The sequence below is a fragment of the Seriola dumerili genome, unplaced genomic scaffold (assembly GCF_002260705.1).
Source record: "Seriola dumerili isolate Sdu_G_001 unplaced genomic scaffold, Sdu_1.0 BDQW01000199.1, whole genome shotgun sequence".
NCBI lineage: Eukaryota > Metazoa > Chordata > Actinopteri > Carangiformes > Carangidae > Seriola > Seriola dumerili.
The window spans coordinates 1,450,991-1,471,478 of record NW_019174454.1 but is presented as its reverse complement, the minus strand read 5'-3'; the positions used below and the strand labels follow the sequence as shown (position 1 = coordinate 1,471,478).

At 41.8% G+C, this 20,488-nt stretch overlaps 1 protein-coding gene across 1 annotated transcript in view; it reads right to left on the bottom strand.

Moving 5' to 3' along the window:
- Nucleotides 1-20,488, bottom strand: part of dock10 (dedicator of cytokinesis 10) — a 44,298-nt gene that overhangs the window by 6,180 nt on the left and 17,630 nt on the right. The window contains exons 9-46 of the mRNA XM_022753869.1: nt 19,514-19,599; nt 18,858-18,941; nt 18,499-18,657; nt 17,932-18,180; nt 17,711-17,833; nt 17,048-17,130; nt 16,776-16,898; nt 16,587-16,666; nt 16,264-16,451; nt 16,007-16,072; nt 15,775-15,867; nt 15,532-15,655; nt 15,309-15,430; nt 15,043-15,126; nt 14,164-14,256; nt 13,813-13,931; nt 13,427-13,496; nt 11,708-11,821; nt 11,412-11,483; nt 11,102-11,248; nt 10,721-10,804; nt 10,533-10,629; nt 10,349-10,381; nt 9,912-10,090; nt 9,000-9,116; nt 8,195-8,312; nt 7,958-8,079; nt 6,869-6,983; nt 6,554-6,620; nt 6,099-6,146; nt 3,493-3,603; nt 2,804-2,916; nt 2,412-2,527; nt 1,594-1,731; nt 1,318-1,500; nt 1,101-1,211; nt 756-971; nt 587-644 (exon numbers count right to left, since the gene is read on the bottom strand). Of these exons, the coding sequence (XP_022609590.1) occupies nt 587-644; nt 756-971; nt 1,101-1,211; nt 1,318-1,500; nt 1,594-1,731; nt 2,412-2,527; nt 2,804-2,916; nt 3,493-3,603; nt 6,099-6,146; nt 6,554-6,620; nt 6,869-6,983; nt 7,958-8,079; nt 8,195-8,312; nt 9,000-9,116; nt 9,912-10,090; nt 10,349-10,381; nt 10,533-10,629; nt 10,721-10,804; nt 11,102-11,248; nt 11,412-11,483; nt 11,708-11,821; nt 13,427-13,496; nt 13,813-13,931; nt 14,164-14,256; nt 15,043-15,126; nt 15,309-15,430; nt 15,532-15,655; nt 15,775-15,867; nt 16,007-16,072; nt 16,264-16,451; nt 16,587-16,666; nt 16,776-16,898; nt 17,048-17,130; nt 17,711-17,833; nt 17,932-18,180; nt 18,499-18,657; nt 18,858-18,941; nt 19,514-19,599 (4,305 nt within the window). The remainder of the gene's footprint in view (nt 1-586; nt 645-755; nt 972-1,100; nt 1,212-1,317; nt 1,501-1,593; nt 1,732-2,411; nt 2,528-2,803; nt 2,917-3,492; nt 3,604-6,098; nt 6,147-6,553; nt 6,621-6,868; nt 6,984-7,957; nt 8,080-8,194; nt 8,313-8,999; nt 9,117-9,911; nt 10,091-10,348; nt 10,382-10,532; nt 10,630-10,720; nt 10,805-11,101; nt 11,249-11,411; nt 11,484-11,707; nt 11,822-13,426; nt 13,497-13,812; nt 13,932-14,163; nt 14,257-15,042; nt 15,127-15,308; nt 15,431-15,531; nt 15,656-15,774; nt 15,868-16,006; nt 16,073-16,263; nt 16,452-16,586; nt 16,667-16,775; nt 16,899-17,047; nt 17,131-17,710; nt 17,834-17,931; nt 18,181-18,498; nt 18,658-18,857; nt 18,942-19,513; nt 19,600-20,488) is intronic.

The window sequence follows — 20,488 nt, the reverse complement described above, 5'->3', positions numbered from 1 at the left end:
TATGCTAGCTGCTGGCACACTACTGGTACAGTGCGTAAAGCGCATGCGAAAGAGTTCAGACACGATGTCAGACACTATAGCAAAAGACAGAGACATGCTGTGGCCTAAACTGGGACACATGCACACATAAGAACAAACAGATTTATGGGTAAAAGAACATATAACGCAGCAAAATGTGTGGAAAGCAGCAGAAGACGTGAATGGGAATGAATCCAAAGACAGATCTATACTACTAGTTGGATTCCTGGATTCCTAATTGATTTCCACAATACAAAGACACTCTCATGTCACCATTGTGCTCACTTTCAGACATACACATCAACCCCCATGATGATATGAAAGACTGATGGCTGAAAGCTTGAATGACCATGTTAGCAGAGAGAAAGGGTGGTTTTCTGATGGCTGTGGTTGGACTTTCTGGTTAGAAGTTACTATGTCTTTGAAGATGCACACAAGAGTTTCACAGCCCTGCATATGTGCAGGTATTTGTGCATATGCATACACACGCGCGCACACACACACACACACACACAAACCATGCTGTCAAAAGCTTGCAAAGTGAAAGCAGCAGCTGGTGCGCACTAACCTCTCCTCTTCAGCGATTCAGCGATCAGGGCTGAGATGTGGATGTAGCACATGGCAGCCTGAGGGAGAGGCAGACACATAACCAACAACTTTAATGAATACTTTATTCTTAAAGCCATTTGCGAAGTTTCTGAAGTAAGGGGTGACTTAAAAAGTATAAGGTTTATAACCTCTGAGAGATCGCCGTTGCGGACGTGGATCTTGGCCATGCTCTCCAGCCAGGTGCGTCGAAGCTCGGGCGTGCTGGCGTAGGAGTTGGCCAGACTGTACTGAAGATCCACCAGCATCTCTGGATCCTTCTCGTGCTCCTTCATTTGAGCTGTGGCCATCAGGACTGTCCTGATCCGCTTGGTCAGGTCCTTCACCTCAGCTGGGAATGGAGTGTTCTGCAGAAAATGTGTTATGAACATTCATTATTTGAAGTGCAAAAGTCAGATGACATGCATCTATACAATATACTAGACATCCTAATTATTGATAAGAAAGCTGTACTATAACCCCAGAACCTGCTATACCTTGAGTGGAGCATCTCCATTGGCAAAGTTATTGATGATAGCCAGGGACTGCTGAAATCTCGACCCTCCAATGCCAGCGTCTGCTATCAACTGGCTCACTGCCTTGATGACCTGGAGCGGGAGAGTATGGGGTAAGAAAAATGTCACACTGAAACTTCGATTCACAAAACGCAGAATGCTGAAATTATATATTTATACTACATGCGGTTTGACTGACCTGCAGATGAGAGCGGACTATAGACTTTCCCTTGGTAAACTCAAAGTTTTTTCTCATGAAGAAATACAGCAGAGCAGCTGCCTCCGTCTGGGTGGAGCTGGATCGATGGTTACAGCACTTGAGGATCTCATAGCACAGACAGCCACACAGGTCTGCCTTACCCTGGAAGAATGCACTGGGGAACTACAGAAAGAGATGAAGATGAAACCACATACAATAAAGAAAAAACTAACTGGATGACTTAGATGTTATATGTCTACATGAAGCTTGCTGGACCTTTTGTACAAAGAGCCTGAGTCCAGCGAAGACATGCCGTAGAGTGGCGGTTGACTGGTTGATCTGAAAGAAGAGCAAGTAGGTGTCCAGCACCTTCTTCATCAATGCGTTCTGTCCTTCATCCAGCAACAGCTGCTTCTGTATCGATGTATGTAAGAAGAAAAAAAAGAAGAATTTCAGTTTCAACAGGCAAGGTTTCATGGAAAGACTATCTTTCACCTTTGAGTACAGTTTTTAAAAACAGAGATTCTTCTAGCCACCAGGTGGCAGCAGAGTGCCACTGTCTTTGGTTTTCAATGCGGATTAATGGGCGTAGGATTTATATTGGATTTTATTCTGGACCCTAAACAACTATGGACATTTCATTTCGACAAAAAAAGTTTGTAGATTTTTTAGGTTTTGTACAATAGAATGATGGTGATAGATATGAGAATACCACTGCTGGTTCTTATTCTAGTTACAAACCAAACAGTAACTATTAATTGATTGAGTCAGAGAAATATGAAAAAGGCTTCTGCTGTGACACACAACCTTTAAAGTAACTGTGTAAAAGCCATATATATATATATATATATATATATATAAATAAACTGATTTGTTTGCATTTAGATGTACTGTAATGGTCAAATTCAAAAACTGAGCTCAGATCTCAGATACAATATACATATACACATATCACAAGTATACAATAAATACTGTATGTACAGCACATAACAGTAAAATAGATTCTCCTTAACAAATGAAAACAGATGACAAATGTAGTGAGTGTGTGGTGTGAAATGTAGTTTCAGGTTGTAAACTATGGAAGGACCACAGACCTTGTGGTGAAGAACAAAGAGCTCTAGTACATCCAGCACAGTGAGGGCCACCTCAGTGGACAAGTTTGCCTCAATATCAGTAGGACTCAGCGTGTCCCCATCTTGAATACTCCCATCTGGAAAGAAACTCAGATATGAATAACTCTAATCCATCTAATCTTGTAGTCATCTCATAATCATCATCATCATCATCATTATCATCATCATCATCATCATCATCTTGTAGTCGTTTTTCCTGATTCAATTCAAGGGTCCAAGTACAAAGTGTGTCGTGATGCTGTACAGACTGTAAAGCACCTTGATTTGACATTTGACTTGACTTGAGCTCAGTCCGTGTGTGTGTGTGTGTGTGTGTGTGTGTGTGTGTGTGTGTGTGTGTGTGTGTGTGTTACCTGTCTCCATCATCTGCAACAGCTTGGGGTTGGTGAGGGCATTCTTGCCCCTGATGATGGGCATGGTTTGGGAGCGAGCATGCCGGTGACCTTCCCCTCCAGATGACGCCATCCTGCAGGGATCAGCAGCTAGTATCAATCACAGTGCTCACATGTTTTATTTGACACTTTAGCTACACTGGAGCAAATGTACTAATACACATTTGGACAATGTTGTGTTACCTAACCAGTTAGAGATATTGTACATTTTTAGTAGGCAGGTAAATATAAACTGCATCCATGTCCCAAGGACTTGCTGTTATCGGGAGTCTGTTAACACATGAGGAGTACAGAGACAAAGACTGGCATATCACACAAAACGCTGCAGGTATGAGGAGGGGGGCATGCTGAGAACACAGTTACAGTCTAAAACATGGAAACACAGTGGCCACATAAATGATGAATCCACACGGGACAAGAATGTGTTTACCTAAATCCAAGTGTTCACATTGCTGTTGTGGGTTGAACCTGTGTTTCAGTAGTCTGGAGGTTGTTGCTATTTAAGAAACTATTTACACTCTGTGCCAATCACCAGACATCATTAGCATTAAGAACAGTTTCAGTTAACCATAAGAGTCAGTATCTTCACACAGTTTGACTCCATCATCACAGCTGAGGTGTTGTTTGTTTTCCTTGTGGAGGGTGATTACCATTGTGGGAAGAGGCTTGAGGGTTGAGAGGACTGGGAGGGGTGGTTAGAGCCCTTCAGGGTGCCATTGGCCTGGGTGGACTGGGCCAGCTTTACTGCCGCTGCTAGCTTCCTGTTCACGAGCCAATCACATCAAAGCTAACATTAGTTAGATAAGTTAAGACCAACATTGTTTTTAGTGTTCACCATTATCATCATTATTCAATTATATTAAGTGTGAGAGGCACGCTAATAGCTGCTTGAGCACGCCAGCAATCGATAAAAACTGAAAGCACTATTTTTTGCACATTTGTGACCTTATTACATATTTTTAAGAACTAGGTCACATCGTATTCCAGTAAGGCTACATGAAATGCTGAAAGCATACAGCATCTCCAATTTGACCTTGGTGTGATGAGAGCAGCTAGTGTCAGGAAAAAACAAAGATCAAACAGCTCATATAGAGAGGGAGGTCAGCCAGATGGAAAGGTTAGTGGTGAAGCAGAGTCAGTGGTTTTAGTCTGCCATCAGTATCATATGTGTAAATGGTAAATGTTATCCTGACTCTTGTTAAGAGTGTTAGTGGAGAGCAGAGGCTTGTGGTCACCGTTAATGTAAGACAGCATGGGGAATTAGGATGTATAGATGTGATGAAGCTGAACGTCAGTTAAGCTGTAGCACAAATCAGCTCAGTCAGTGGATCTCAACAAACAGATGTTCAACATACTGTATCATATTCTTATGATGCTTAAATGAAGCTCGGTCGGAAACAACTGCCAAGCTACACAAAGCAAATGGTGCCTTAGCCAGCCAAAAGTAAGAAGACACAGCTACCGTGTAAGCCAATCAACACGGCAGCCTCAGAGCCTATTAAGGAAACTCAATCAAGCCAAGCAGCAGGTGGAGTCCAGCCAGTCGTGAAGGCGGGGCGCGTAGGCGGAGGGTTACAAGGTCGACATGCAACATCGAGGAGGTGAAAGTGTTAAAAGGGTGTACAGAGCAAACAAAACTAACATACAGTACCAGCATAAATTTCCTCTTTATTTCCCACTGATGTCAACACAGAAAGGGTTATGTGATGCAACAGAACATCAATAAACGTGCAATCACACTGACAATCCATTAACAGCAGCAGCAGCATGCATAGAGGGGGTGGGGGGGGGCACGAGGCATGCACTGAGGTGAAGACTACAACAGCAAGGGCAAACATGGAGAAAACATTATAATCAATTGCTACTTGTTGGAGTCGTGTAATGTATATGGTGCATGTGCATGTGCATGTGTCTAAACTACGGCTTAGGTTAAAGGGGGTGAGGCTCCCTGCACCATCAGACAGAACAGAAACAGAATATGTTTCTAACTTAAAGGCCAGGAAAACCTGTTTTCTCAATCAGCTTATTACCATGAGCGATGAGACAAGAACAAACTGTTTTCTGCCGAATTAGTAAAAAGTTTTTATAGATTTCTGAAATTTGTTTTTTTTGTCTGTTCTCATCCAACCCATTTGAAATGGGAGGGACACACGTACGTTCATGTATCACAATTAACAACAACTGACTCAATGCTCAAGCTTTTTTCAACCTTTAACTTTTATTGGTGCGTCAATTATGAATATTCAATATTACAGAGAAATACTTGGGATTTGAAACCAAGTTTTCATGGGCTTTAATGGCTGAATTGTTGTCTGATAAGCTAGCTGGCTGACTGTCTCCCTAGCTTGCTGGCTGGCTACACACTGCTGGAGTAATTCATCACTCCTGAGCTTCAATGGGTGCCCACACTGACTCAGCCAGGCATCAAAGAGCTAACAGAGAGAGACACTGAGACAGACATAGGCGTAAGACTGTGAGTCCCCCATGGCCGGGTATTACAGACGAATGTTAAGTAGCTAGCAGCCCCAGACAGGCTCAACTATGTCTGAGAGAGCTAGCTAGGCTTCCAGGTATCTTTCTTCTGTTAATGCTTCCACACACAGTAATGCAGTGTGTTCTCCCAGCCTTTTGTTGGCTTACATCTCAGCATCTTATTGCTGAAAGGAAAAAGAGGGCTAATTTAATTAGCTGGGAGGAACCAGAAGATGGAGGAGTCTAGCAGTGCCAATGGCTCAGCTCCAGTAAGAGCACACAAACACACTCACACACACAAACACACACACCATAACAACCCCCATCCTATGCTTGCCAACTACTACAGTACAATATCCAGCAGTGATTCTCTCTCAACAACAGCAAGATCCAGGAGTTTCACCTCCCCCCCCTTCTCTTTCTTTTCTTCGCTCCTTCACCCCCCTCCCCTCTCCCCCTCTCTCCCCCTTGAAGCTCATCCCTGAGTGTGCACACGCATACAGAACACATATTAGTATTTCTGCCTGACTGTGCCCGATTCATTTATTTGTGTGTGTTTGCACATGTGTCTGTGGGCGTGGATGCGTTTGCACATGTGTGCATTCATGTGTGCATATGATTATATGAATTATGTATCAGTGGGTGGGGGTGTTGCAACCTTTGGCTGTGATATGTATATTGAGTTAATAAGCTGTTTCAGCATCTGCAGCATTATAACAAATGCATCTGATTCAGACCTGGTCCACCTCTTTGTCGGCGCAAGCCCTGTGGAGAACACACTCACCTCGCTATGTGGCGTTTTCCGAGGAACCTGAAGTGCTGAAGACACAGCCTGAGGAAAAGGAAAATGTAAAAACATCTTAGCTGGCGGTTTGCTTGTTTTTGTGTTTTGTAAGTGAAGAACACTGGGTAAATGGGGTCCATGTGAACAAACTGAGTTGTACCGGTGCAGTCTAGATGCAAACAGGAAACACGCAGTTAATTTACTGCACTGTTTGGTGGATAGGGAGCTCTCATTGGAATTACAGTCTTTTTTTCTTCTCTCGCTCTCTCTCTCTCTCTCTCTTGCTGTGTCATTACTTTCATCTGTTCCCTTCTGGCTACATTCCTCTTTCCTCTCTTCTCACTCGTCTGTCCCCATCCCCGCCTGTCTAAGTGTGTTTTTTTGTGCACTGTATCACTAGTCAGCCTAACAGGCGCTGTGGTACTACTCTGCAATGAAGAAAGAAGAGCACTTACTCCAGGATGTTAAAGAAGTCTGAGATCTCCTGGTGAATGGCTCGGTGCCAGTAGGACACCAGCACATCTGGAAACAGGCAACAAAAGACATCATGTCACACACCACAGCAGATTTGTAGAGGGTAAAGTTCACCACTAATGTAATATAATGACTACAACTATTATCTATATGTTCTGGGCTTCTATGTGTAAAACCACAAAAGTAATACAGGTCATATAATAACTCATAAGAAGCCATTTCCAAACAACCTTTGACAAATGTCTAGACTGTGCGAGTGTGAAGATTTGTAAGATCATTTATAAGTAATTTCTCACCCTCAGATATGGTTTTCATGATGTGCAAGAAGCACATGAGCAGGCTGCGTGTCTCCGCCTGGTCCAACTTGTCACAACGAGAGCCGTAGCCTATCAGGGACTGCGGCCGAGCAAACTGTGGACAAACATCCAGACAGAAATGCAGTCAAAGATATACTGTTAGCACCGGAGCTGTAGCTACCATTGAGGACACGGGTCATGTCCTCGCTATTTAGTTAGGTGAATTTGTTGGTTTAGGCAAGCTGCAGTGAAACTTAATGGGTATTTTATAAGCTGATGTAGTATTTTAAGATTGAATTTTACGACGCTTAGGCCAACAAATAATAAACGAGTGAAGGTTTCACTAATTCCCTTCCAAATTTTTGTTCCAGCCAATGCAGAGAAGGCTCGGAAAGTTTTAAAAAATGAAGAGACCTTCATTTTCGGTGTCTTGTAAAAATCATATGAGGGCGGTGGTGTAGGGGCTGATGGAGGGGCTGGTGTATGCAGTATGTTTGTAAGTTTTCTCTGCTACTGTACATGGTTTCTCGCCCAGAGACAAGAGCTTCAGCCATCGTTGGCTTCATAAAACAAGAGGTTACAATATGCCCTCTGAGCAGCGCTGCGTCTTCAGGGCAGATTGGAGGCTGGAGGGATTTGACAACACGGGCAGGCCGGGGCTAGCTGCTTAGCCTTCTAACTTCAGCAAAAGAAAGGACTTGATACAAACAAGAGTTAATATTGGCGTTGCTTTCCACCTCTGGAGACAGCTCTTGGCTAGTAAAGGAATATAGTTTAATGCTGAACTCACAATGTTTCTTCAGCTGTTAATGCTTAAGTTGGCTATGTAGAAATAGCAAAACTTACAAATAGCTCCTTTAAAGTATTTTTTTGTCATTATAATATAGTAGAAAGAGATGACAGGAAGTGAGGAAAGAGATAGAGGGATGATATGCATCAAAGATCCCCGGCTGGACTGGTCTGAAAGGGGAGTCACTGGAGGTCTGTTTTTCTGCGTACCCCTCTTTCAGAGATTCATATACGATATAGAAATTATTTAGAATGACTTGCAATGAAGAAAATATTTTCTCAACTGTTCTTTCCTCTCACCTTCTCACATCCATCCATCTTCTCACTGTTCCTGTCACTGTTGCTAGGGTTGGAGTCAACACTGATCAGAGAACCCCGAGAGTCGGCCTGGTTACCCATGGCAACTGCCAAGGATGAGAAGGCTGGTGGAGGGTGGTGGAGAGGGGGTAGTCAGCATCAATGTAATGTCCTTATTCACACCTTTTCTACAGACAGCAGAAACAGAAACACAGCTACAAACACATCGCTAACTGCTACCTGTGATGGAGTTGAGTACTTCTTTGGAAAAGGAGGCATCCACAGAGTTGCCATGGCGAGTAACAGGAATCACCCCTCCAGCCACTCCCCCTCCCACGCTAAGGTCATCTCGAGAGCCCTGGTAGGAGCGCAGACAGAGGAGAGGACTTATTCAAGGGAAAATATTTGCTATTCAACTGGAGTCTTATCATTTTATAATACAGGCTAGTATTTCTATAAGCTATGAGAACATGTTATTAATTAATTATTAATTAGCCTGCTGAGACAAAACTTTATAACAGCATCCATAAGGGGAAGCAACACAAGTCACATGCAGTTTTCTCCAAACAAATGAAATTTAACTGAAATTATCAAATTATTATGATTCCTACTTATATTTCAATGACAGTAAAAATTCAAAGTTCCATTATAATCGACCATTGCAATCAATCAGCAAACAAAGTTTTATAGTTTTATAGTGTTATAGTGTGGTGGAAATTAAATGGAAGAGGACAAACAGAGGCAGAAAGATAATTCTTACAGCATCTGACAAAACTGTACATTTTTAGTTGATATTACTGCAGTCACTGCAAACATATGACACCTAAGGATGAGAGGCTGTGTTGCAAAGAATGGAGGAAAGCTACAGAAACAACAATTCATGTTTCTTTCCCCATGCCTGGAATATTTGAAATTTACTAGGTAACTTTAACTAATGAAAGAGAATACTAATACTTTTTTTAGGAATATGTCTGAAATTGCAGACAGTAAATCAATACAGTACACAGAGTCAATTGATGATTCTATCTTTCATATGGACTCTTACTTGGTCACTAGAGGTGAAGTAGATGGGGAAGATGTCCCTGAGGAAGAATCGAGGCATGTTGTCCAGGATCAGGCCATACAAAGGCAGGTAGAGAGATGCAATTCTTGCCTGTTTCTCCTGGAAAAGTAGCCAATGAAACAGACATCACATTAGTCTCATAAAAGAGATCTGTGCAGATTCTATAGTCAGTGACATTATTTTGTTATACCCTGACGAATGAATACGTTATTTGATTTAGCCAGCAGGTAATTATATATAGTATATGTTTGCAAAGTCTGTATGAAGATAATCAGATAATCACTGACCACAATCACTAATGACTGATTAAGTCAGGAAACAGCCACTCAAAGCACCTGACCTTAGCAACACATTAAAAAATAAAACCGCAGTAACAATGTGTCCCTAGAGACTTTATTACTACTCCATTAATGTTATATTTAAGTTGCCTTATTTAATTGTCTATATTTCTACAGATTATTTAGTCCAAAATAGAAAAAAAAATCAGTGCAGTTATATAATATCTAATGTATCCTGCCAAGAAACTGTTGTGGTCTTCATTAATTCACATTCACATTTCCCAGTTTCGGCTTTTATTTTCCTGTTGCTCACATCTGGTTTTGACTCAGACTCAACTAGACCCAATCTAAGTCTTGACTACAGCGCCGCTGTTGTGTTGTGGTTGGCAGTATTTGGTACTGTTAAACACAGGACAGATCACTGACTCTGATGTGATCCGGACACTTCCCAGCATTCATTAGGATATCCTCACTGTTGCCCGCAGCTGCTACCAACAGTCACATGTCGGTGTGCATGTGTTTGAATGAGTCACAGGGGAAGAATTTCTACTGTGAGCTCATGACTCGTTCATGCCTTTCAGTTTCCTCCTCCCATATAAACATGTGTTCTGTCTACCTTGGTGGCATAGCGTGCATCCAGAGAGTGTTTGGCCATAAGAGTCTTCAGAGTGGCCAAAGCTAGGTGCCGCAGGTCCTGCTCATCCTGCAGCGCCAGCCCCAGTTCCCGAAGCAAAAGGCCAGTCAAGAAGTGCTTCCTGCAGAACTCTCCGGTTAGGTTGTACTCGGGTACCGACACTGAGGAGAGACAGCATAAAAGAGTCACATTTTTAATGGAAACTAAGCTGCATGTGATTTAAATACTGCTAAATATTAGCTTTCCATCAGAGAGTTAATTAATCCATTTCTAAATAAAATTCTGGTTACAGTGAACAAATAATGTGACAAGCCAATTTTCCATGAATTCCATTATCATCATACTACTGCTGCACACACGCACACACGCACACACTGCTGCACATGCAACATTACAAAGGAATGAGTGAACATATTTACCATGAGTGCTTTGTGGCTCTGGAGATGCATGGTCTGACATGGACAAACAGTCAGAGAAAATGACAGGAAGAGAAAGATAGAGAGACAGAGTGTTAATAGACAAATGAGAGGGAGAGCTACTTGATGTGTGAGTTTTCACATTAACACCGGAGTCAGCTCGACAGAGTTGGGCTGGAGCTCTTACCTGCGATGCGAGCAGAGGGTAGGGGCAGGCTGAGAGGAACGTAGTGCTCGTGGTTACACACCTCTCTCAAGAATTCAAATTTCAGCTCACACAAAGCCTGTCAAACACAGAAATGGTATGCACATATTCAAACACACACTTTATTCAACCCAAAATAAAGTTCAAGTATATACGTTTTTTTTTTTTACCTTGCTGTCAGTAGCAGTGATCATGTTTATGTAGTTGCTAATCAGTTTGAATGTGAAGCCTCTGTCCATCAGAGTGAAGCAACGCTGCAAAGAGACAGAGAGACCGAGACAATTCAGAGATCAGACCCAGCATCAGTTACTTAATGAGACAGTGAGACAGAGAATTTAACACAGATGGAGAAATCAATATGTATCAACTGTAAATAGAAGAGATTTCCATTTGCAGAATGTTAGGCAGTTTGTATTGATCCACACAAGCACATAAACTTGTAAGTATTCCGTATTAAAACTTCACTCAATAAATCGCCTCTGTAAATGAGTTTCCTTTAATGTTATAATCTAAATCCACGACACAAACTCTCACAAACATGTTCCTCCCACCTTGACAAAAGCTGCCACAGCTAAGTTGGCGCTGCGTGTCTCTTCTGCCAGGTCTTTGTTTTTCCAGAAGATGTGTTCGGACACCGTCTCCACCAGGGTCTCCACGCGGCTCAGGTAGGATGAGGGGAAACGTTGGGGTCTGGGAAGCTGTAGGAACAAGGGATCAGCGATAGACAGTCATGTACTGTGTCCCAGGTCAGATTACGCAAAAGTATTCATATTGAACCACGAATAACAAATGGTTAAAATTGTGTTGATGTTTTCAGGAATGGGAAACTTGAGGGACCTGAAGTGGAGTATGTCACCTTACCTTTAACTTGTCAGAGTCAACCAAATGCTGCGCCATGGACTTGACAATCAGCTCAAAGAAGAACCAGGAGAACTGAAACCAGGAGAGGTCAAAGCAAGGTCACTCGCGTTCCAAAATTTATCTGTCTAATCAGCTCCAGCATGAAAACAGAGAGAAGCACACAACTGCGTTTGGGAGAGTTACTTTTCTTCTTCTTGTTAGAGGAACAAACAACATTTATAACTAATTCATTCAGGTAAAATCCATTAGAGAGTAAAGGGACAGAGGAGGTTGCAAAGAGTAGGTTGATGACAAACCTTCAGGACATTCCTGACTGCTGCCTGCTCGTTGCTCTTCAGGTCAAAGGTCATCCCCTTAGCCAGCTCCTCATGGGCTGTCCTGAACCCATGGGCCTCTGATTTAAAGACATACTGCATACAGAGAGAAGAGAGGAGTCAGAGGTGGTCACCTAAAGGTGCATATATAGTACGGCTGCAGCTAACAATTCTTTTCACTATTATTATGACAGACAGGAAAGAAAGAGAGGGAATGACATGCAACAAAGATCTCAGGCCAGGTGTGATGCAGTTCATGGTTCTAACGAGAGCTGCAACAATTAGTCGATGAACTGATTAGCTGATTAAAGAAAGTTAACTGGCAACCATTTTAATAAGTCATTTTTCAAGTAAAAATGCCAAAAAAATTATAGTTATTTGTTCTCGAATGACAGCATTAGCTGCTTTTCATTATCTTTCATTACAGTAAATCTGAATATTCTTGGGTTTTGGACTGTTTGTTGGAGAAAACAAGATGTTTAATGACATGCCTAGAATATTGTGATAGGCATTTAACTCTTTTTGGATGATCCATACATCCAAGTATTCACTGATTAATCGAGAAAACATTAATTGATAATAAAAATAATCATTAGTTCCAGCTCTAGTCCAAACCCCTATAAGCCACCAGTATGCCCAAATCTGTTGATTCATTTTCTGATTAACTGATTCACTGCTTGGTCTATAAAATGTAAAAGTGAAAAGTGAGATCTTTAAATATCTTTTTGGGTCCAACCAAGAGTCCAGAACCCAAATATATTTTGCTTATAATGATACAAAACATAGAAAAGCAGCAAATCCTCACAATGAGAAAAAATAACTCAGTGGATTATTAAAAAAATTGTTATTAATTTTCTGTTCATCAAATTATTTCAGTTCTAATAAGTACAAGGACACAGATTCACAATTACTGTAGACACATCAACAAAAACCCTCCTACAGTAACCTGAAATTAAAAATATTCTCCAAAATGTGCATGTGATATAATATTACTGCATACTGCTCAATTCATGCTACAGTGAACTGACCGCCCGCCCCCCAAAGTGAGCGCACACTTGTGCGCACATTCATATACACACACTCAGCAGTTTAAATTGGGCAGCACTACTACTGAACATCATGCCAATCTGTTACTATGGCAACCCCAGATCCATTAGCTCTGCTAGTCCTCCCCTCTTCCCTCCCACCATTCATCTCTGCCACTGCCTCTTCAAGCGCTGCCGTTTTCCTTCACTGTAGCCAGCATGAAACAGGTCTTGTGGTTTCTCCTGCTCTCTTCTCTAATTCTCTCACTGATTTCCCCCCTAAACAAACATGTCTTGTGTTTCTGATTGAGCAGGCTGAATGTCCTAGTTTGCCTCCTACTCAATCACCCTTTCTTCTTCTTCTTCTTCTCTCCCTCCTTCTCTGTGTGTGCGTGTTTGCACAGTGTTCTGGGCACGTGGCCCTAACCACACTCCTGCTTGCCCAAACACACACAAATACACACATGCAAACACATAAAGCCCCCTTTTCTGTATTTTTTTTTTTTTTTTTTTTTTTTTTTTTTTTTACAAATTAAATTGTCTGTGCAGGGATTCCATTCCTTCATGGAAAACAACAACCTTCAAAATTATTATATGATGTTTGTGAGCTCTCTCTCTCTCACACACACACACACACACATTTCACCACTTTCTATGTTGTTGTCTATGTTCATACCTTGATATATGAGTGCAGATAGTGATCCAGGTTTTCTTCATGGCACTTTGCAACAATGTGGACCAGCACTCTGCAAACACAGGACAATAACAACAAAGATTGTTATTTATGACAGCCTTTGTTCCTAAAAAATGACTGAAAACATCTGTCAAACACTTCCTGACACATTTTCTCCCTTAAACAGCTGGCAGAACTTGCTTTTATTTTTTATATCATACTGAATTAATCACATAATAAAATCACAAAAAAAACCTTCTTCTAGCAACAAAAAAAGGAGACGCTTTAAACGCCGTTTGCCTCTCTCACTGTGTGCTTTATCACGTCCACTGAACCCCAACCCTTTCTGTCAATAGATTTGTTTTGGACCCCGTAATACCACTTCCTACCTGGTGGTGGCAGTAGTGACCTCGTCGTTGTCATTCTGAGTCAGAACCTTGAACAGCTGGTTGAAGAGCACTGGCAGAAATCGGATGATCACTGGGATTCTCTCCATGCTGAGGAGACCCTGGAGGAGGGTGGAAAAGAAGTGGAGGGAGAAGAGGAGGAGGTGGACAAGTTGGAGAATGAGAAGAGTGGAAAGAAATAAAATAAAAAAATAAAAAACATAAATCATAAAGAGGCAGAAAACAAAATGATGTTTGGTATTCTGGTGTACTGATTAGACATGCAGGTCCTGGTTTTTGTCTTAGTCACAATAAAAGAAGAATTGAGGAGATATAGTGTTTTTTTTCTCTGACCTTCAGGCAGTTGAGGAAGTTGGAGGTAGGAGGTATTGAGAGGTCCAGCTCTCTCTTCTGGCACTGCTGGAAGAATCGGTTCAGGTGGGGGTCCTGGCACAGAGAGAGAAGAATCCATGAAAATCTGCACTTAGCATCTGCAATAACACTTAGTGGACCGGTTCCCTTTTTTAGGTGACAGATAATCCTAAAATGTGAACTTCATTACTTCACGATGTGAGTCAAATCTTTAGTGAATGTTTCAGTCTCAGCCTGAACTGAAACGGTTTTCAGGAGCTGAAAGCAACCGTCAAGCTTATCGTGAAAAGTTTTTAAGCAATTGTACTACTGTGATCAATACACTTTGGTATCCAATCTTTTTCTTGGTGGAGGTACAAAAAAAAGAAAAAAGAAGAAGAATCTCTGCTCAGGTGAGTGGTAAACACTCATCTTTTCTTCTCAGTGGTATGAGGGAAGAATGTAAATATCTTATTAGATTGTAATATTTTCAAAACTCCTCTTAAAGTATGTTTTTTTTCTGTAGTTTTTTAAATCTTTATCATTCTTTGATTTTCTCTGCTATGTCTGTTGCATTTTTAAATGTATCTAAATTCTAATTGTTTATTTGTACGTATTTATCGTTTTCTTTTAAATACCTGACTGTAAAAGCATTTTGGTCAGCATTTGATGTTTTTAATGTGCTCTATAAATTCATTGGCTGCTTTTTATGAAGTGTTGCAAGTGAAAATAAGAGGCAGGCTGATACCATTTACAACCCACCAACCAAACAAAGAGATTGCTGTGCAGGGCTCCAAACATCATCTACCGGCAAATAGAAATGGCTCACTTCTTTGTTTCATGTGCTCACGACTTAATAAGGAGTTACCACTCTCCACTTACCTGAGTGTAAACTGTGGAGACGACATTGGTGGACACTTTGTAGATAGCTTTTCCTCCATCAACCCATTTCACATCTGCTCCATTCTGTAAGAAGAGAAGACAGCTTGAGTATGAACACTAGGAAAACAAGAGAGCCACCGGCTCAACTCATCACATGCTGTAATGCTTAATATAATCCCTCACAAATTAATGTTCGTATTACTCAGCAGTATTTGTAAAACTGATACACCATATAAATATGGTGCCTCCTTCTTTCTCCCTCTCACCTTGGTGTTGCTGGCTTCCTTGATGGCCAGGTATCCAGGTGGCAGGTTACAGGAGACGGGGATGTTGAACTCCTGAGATGACAGACGGCCTTCTTTGAGGAGAGGCAGCCAAGAATACCCCACTAAACAAGAACACACGTGTACAAAACAAAGAGTACTGAAGGATGGAAAAGACACAACATAAATTGCAATATCATACATGTTCTACTTAATTCTGGCTCACCTGGGGTCTCCAGGGCCTCTTTCCTCTTAGCATTTGTCTTTGCGTTGATGTCACAGGTGACATGGTAAAAGGAGAAAAGAAGATGGTGCTTTTCATGAAGTTGGGTAGGAAGCTCAATCTTCACCTGGGGACACAAAAGCATATAATGGATTATATTATGGAGAGCAAGGAATGGTGCTTAAGCGAAGGTGAATCCACTTCCAGCTACTAATAATCTAACATGTGTGGATTCGTTGTCCTCACCTCGTCATAGAAGTCGGGGTTCTGGGAGTGATGCAGGACTGTGGAGCACGCTGCCGTGGTAAAGACTGGACCTCCTGGCTTGCCATAGATACACTGCAAAAACAGCAATAGGAAAAGAGCCACAACAAAGTCATGCTCATGCCAGTTTCCCATGATATAAGTAAGGGAAGAAAATGGAGTCATATAAAAGCCAATAAAGGTCCCATCAGCATGTTTTTGGAGAACTTTCTACCTTTAAAGGTTTGGCAACTTCTTCGTCTGAGCTGCGGAACTCCACATAGACTGCAAGGTTACGAGCCTGTGAACAAGAGGGCCATTGTAACATTGAAAACTGCCCTTATACCAAAAAAAAAAAAAAGCAACAACAGTGAGCAATAAAAGTACATGAAGTATGTAAAAAAACACGAGGCACGCTGTAAGCAGTTGAAAAGTTATAACCTTAACTCAGGCTCCTCTTAAAACTTTGTTGTTAAAGCTACTGCGACATACCTTGGCGAAGCTCTTCTGGCTGTCATACTTGAGGTGTTTAGGGTAGATGTAGATGTGGTTCCTGTAGACACGGTGCGGCTGTGTGAACTTGGTGGTGTCCTGGGCGAACTCCTCCACCTCCACTGTCGGCTGGTGTTTGCTCAGTTCCTCAAAGGGTTTCACCGGTACATAGGACGACGTCACACAGTCTGAAAGCAAAGAGAAGTTTCAAACCCGTGACATGGGAGAGAATAACAGAGGAAGAAGGAGGCAGATGGACAGTAGAATGTACACATGAATTAAAACAGACAGGGGGGATAATACTGCCTACAAAATGGACATACTAGGATGTTCCATTGGAATATAGTCGACTGCGATGTCCACAGTCCCAGGAATAGTCTGCAGTTTGCTGGTCTTCTCAGCCCTGCACACACAAAGATAAGAACAAAATGTTGCAAGCACTCTTCATCTTGTCTCAAAGAGGTCTACAGTATGTGACCTACTTTAGTGGTAAAGCTCACAGTATGCCTTACCTCCTGAACTCAGCCACCAGCTTTATCAGGTCGTCTGTGGAAATCTTGTTGCTCTCCTGTTTGAAGAGGGGTGAGAAACGAGCCTCTCGGTCCAGTGCGCCGTGGTTGTCCTTAAACACTGACCTGTAATAGATAGAGAAAGACATGCAGAAAGCGGTGGATGATTAAATGAAGATTAAATGCTGCAAGGATACAATGAGATGATTTTTTGTTTTTTGTTTTTTTTTGTTTTTTTTAAATAAAAGAAAGAGCCTCCATCCAGTGGCACTGACCTGACAGACCAGGCAAACGGCATACGGTACTTTCCCAGTTTACTGCAGAACTGTTTGTTGGATCTCAAAATCTTCTGAACAGTCTGTACAAGACACAAGGAGAGAAAGACGGACAGAAGGAAAACGTTAGCAAGAAGCCACAGTGAATATTCTTAAATACAATGGGATGTGACTATGTCTTAATTCTAGCTGACCCTAGACAGAGTGACTGCCTAAATCAGAGGTTGTTTAATAAAGTAATCCTGGCAGCAGGTTGAGTATCTGGTGATTCACTTAGCCATTTAAACAAGAACCACATGGAGCACTGCCAGTGGGGGAAGCCAGGAAATGTCTTGGATGGGATCTCGGAAAAACCTAATTTCTAAACTATCCGTCCCAACTGGCATTCTGTGATGAAGATAAACTCTGGCCTTACAGGAAAACCATTTTGCAAATGTCATGCATTAAACTGTTTGACTAGATTAAGCCATTTCCCTTTTACAATAAACGCCCTAGCAGCATGTTTCATGAGCCATTTGTCCCTGCACGCTCTAGGAGATAAGACAATGTAAAAGCTCTGTGATGTTGCTTCAAGACAGAAAATCAATCCAGTAGAAAGGTGATGGTATTAAACAATGTAAATACTGACATCGACCAAGCAATGACAAAAGATGACTCTCTGACCTTGCTGGAGTCCGTATTCTTGATATAAGGTTCGGCCCCACAAGCAATATTTCCCATCAGCACCTTTTCCACTCTGGCCACCATCACTATGTCCGTGTGGGGGTTGGTCACTGAGAAGATGGCCTGCGTGGACAGCATTGGAGAGGCATATTACCGTCAGTGAAATCTGGACTGATCCACACCTATAAAGCATACTGCAGGAGTAACATCCATCCTTGTACCTGTTTGGGAAAACAAAGCCAATGCTCCAGATCCAGGCTGAGGTAACAGTCTCCTGGCTTCTTCTCAGCAGGAGAGCACAGGCCATTTTCCTGACCTCCAGCCCCGGCCCCTGGACCGCCTGTCCCATTACTGCAGCCTCCGAGCATCTGACGCACTGCATCGTGGTTGAGGTCTACGTGGAAGTCTGCCGACACCTTTCTCCCTTCTCGTACATCCAGCAGAGCCAGCGACACAAAGAAGGGTTCAATCTAGTGGAGGAGATTCAGCTCAGTCATTTTCTGCACATTAGCAGTTCCTTTAAATATACAGAATTGCTAAATCCTCATTCTGCAAAATATCTCCTATGACAAGGTTTAAGAACATTTCATTGGTTCCCTTCCCTAAAGCTTTTGGTGTATAATTACAAGGGCTGTTCTTGTATCTTACATAGAAATTAATATATATTCATATTGCTATTAGCAGCCACGGGTTTGAGCACCAACATTACTTATTTCAAGGAGACATTTTAAAAAACGATCAACGTTGAAGCAAGTTTGAATAACTGAAAGTGTGTTCCTATTCCTCACATTAGTGACTGGTCCAGTTTCACTCTCGTTGATGCAGCTCTGTAGCATGAGGTTGAGAGATCGGCAGGTTATCATAAACCTTCTGCCCAGCTTCTCGTCAAACGGACGTACTGGTGTGTTTTCAGTTGATGAGTATTCGGTCCGTGGGCTCCTCAGAACCTGTGGTTGGTGAAACACGTAATGTTTGTTACTTGAAGGTATGTTTTATTTTAATCCACTGAGAAATGTTTATTACATTAAGGAGATCTAGTTAAGCTGAATAAAAACATCACAAAGTTGTAATAAGGTAGAACTAAGTACAGAACTAAAAAATTGCACATAAATACTCAGATATGTGCAATCAAAGCCTTCATACTTACAGGAGTGTCGGGATCGAGAGAGAACAGATTCAGACGCTCTTCTCTTCTGGCAGAGCGAATTCCTTCATCCGTCTCTGAGATATACTATCACAGGACAGATGGCAAGAAACACAGAAGGAGACAGCCAGAGAACTAGTCAATGCAAATGACTAATAGGTTAATATCAATCGTGATATCAGGAAAAACACCAAACAGGTTTTACATGTGTTAAAGTTTACACGTTTCTAGCATGTTCAAATGGATTGGCAGTCTAAGGTAGCCTGTGGAGTTTTCTTTTACTCTGGGAATAACTGGAAATGTCTATGTCCCTGTTTACTCTGACTAGCTGCCTTAACCTTTCTTGCGTTTTGCTGAAACATTGCTCGGCATCTTTGCAAATTACCGTTAAGTGTGAGAACATCAGCAGGACGCTTGTGTCTGCTTTTTATAGAACAACATAAGACACAACAAATTGTGAAGCCACTCATGAAAACATCGCTCCATAACACCACCCTTGGTTTAAAAAACTCCACAGGATACCTTTAAAAAGTCACATACACACACACACAGGTATGTTGTTCTTGTATATGCATTTAAATATAATAATGTTAAGTGCAGGCAGTAGCAACTGAGTTTATAATATTGTTTGAAAATGGAGAGCCGTCAGTGTAGCCAACCTTTGCTAGCTCTGGATTGATGCCGTTCTCTGTGGTATCTTCATTCTCCTGCAAACAGCAGTCGCTCAACGACAGGTCAAACACATCTGGAGAGAAAACAAACACGATCAGGACTCCAGAGAGTGACTTCTGTTTATGAGTGATGACTGCCATCACTGACTGGATGGGAAAGTTTATCTGAGCAGTCCATTCTCCCCATAGGTTAAAAGCCATATAACATTTTCTAAAATAGGTTCAGCTGTACACTAAATACACACTAAGCAGAGTCTTGTGGACATATATCCATCTCAGAATAAAATATGACTCCATTTGTGGTATTTATGGATAATAAGGCAGGCAGGCTTCTGCAGAAATGTAACCTTCATGCGCCAAGAGCAATTCTTCCCAAAGGCCATGCTGAACAAAATGGCTCATTAAGGGTAGGTCACCACATGCTCGCAGCCTGATTTAGAGGCATGCTAACAGACCACAAAGCCATGACGGCTGAGGCTATTACATCACTAGGCCAATTCTCAATGCTCTGTCAGTGCATGCTATGTTACAGGCAGAGGCCCCATGCAAAAACTCTCGCAGAGCTGGCACATAAGGTGGAGTTTTAGAAAATCTACTTCCATTGTAAAGGTTTTAATGACAAGGTCTGATGTCTTAAATCAAGGTGGAGTCACTGTTTGGTGTCAGGCTTCATTTCCTGATGGTGATGTTATGGACTGAGCCTCACCCAGCAGAAATCCCCCATTAAGGTCATGGCAAGGTGGCAGATATTATTCAGTCAGAGGAAGTCAGGCAGAGAGGACAAGGTTAAGTTTTATTGCTGACATCGAGTATAAAATCATTCCTCTCTTAAGGGCATGATTTATACGTATGTTGGAATTATGCTAAAATTTCCTCTTCGTCTCTCTTTAAATACCCCTCTCGCCTCTAAATTACCATTTGTGCTTCCATCCCCTTTGCTCTCTCCAACTATTTTTCCGTTCC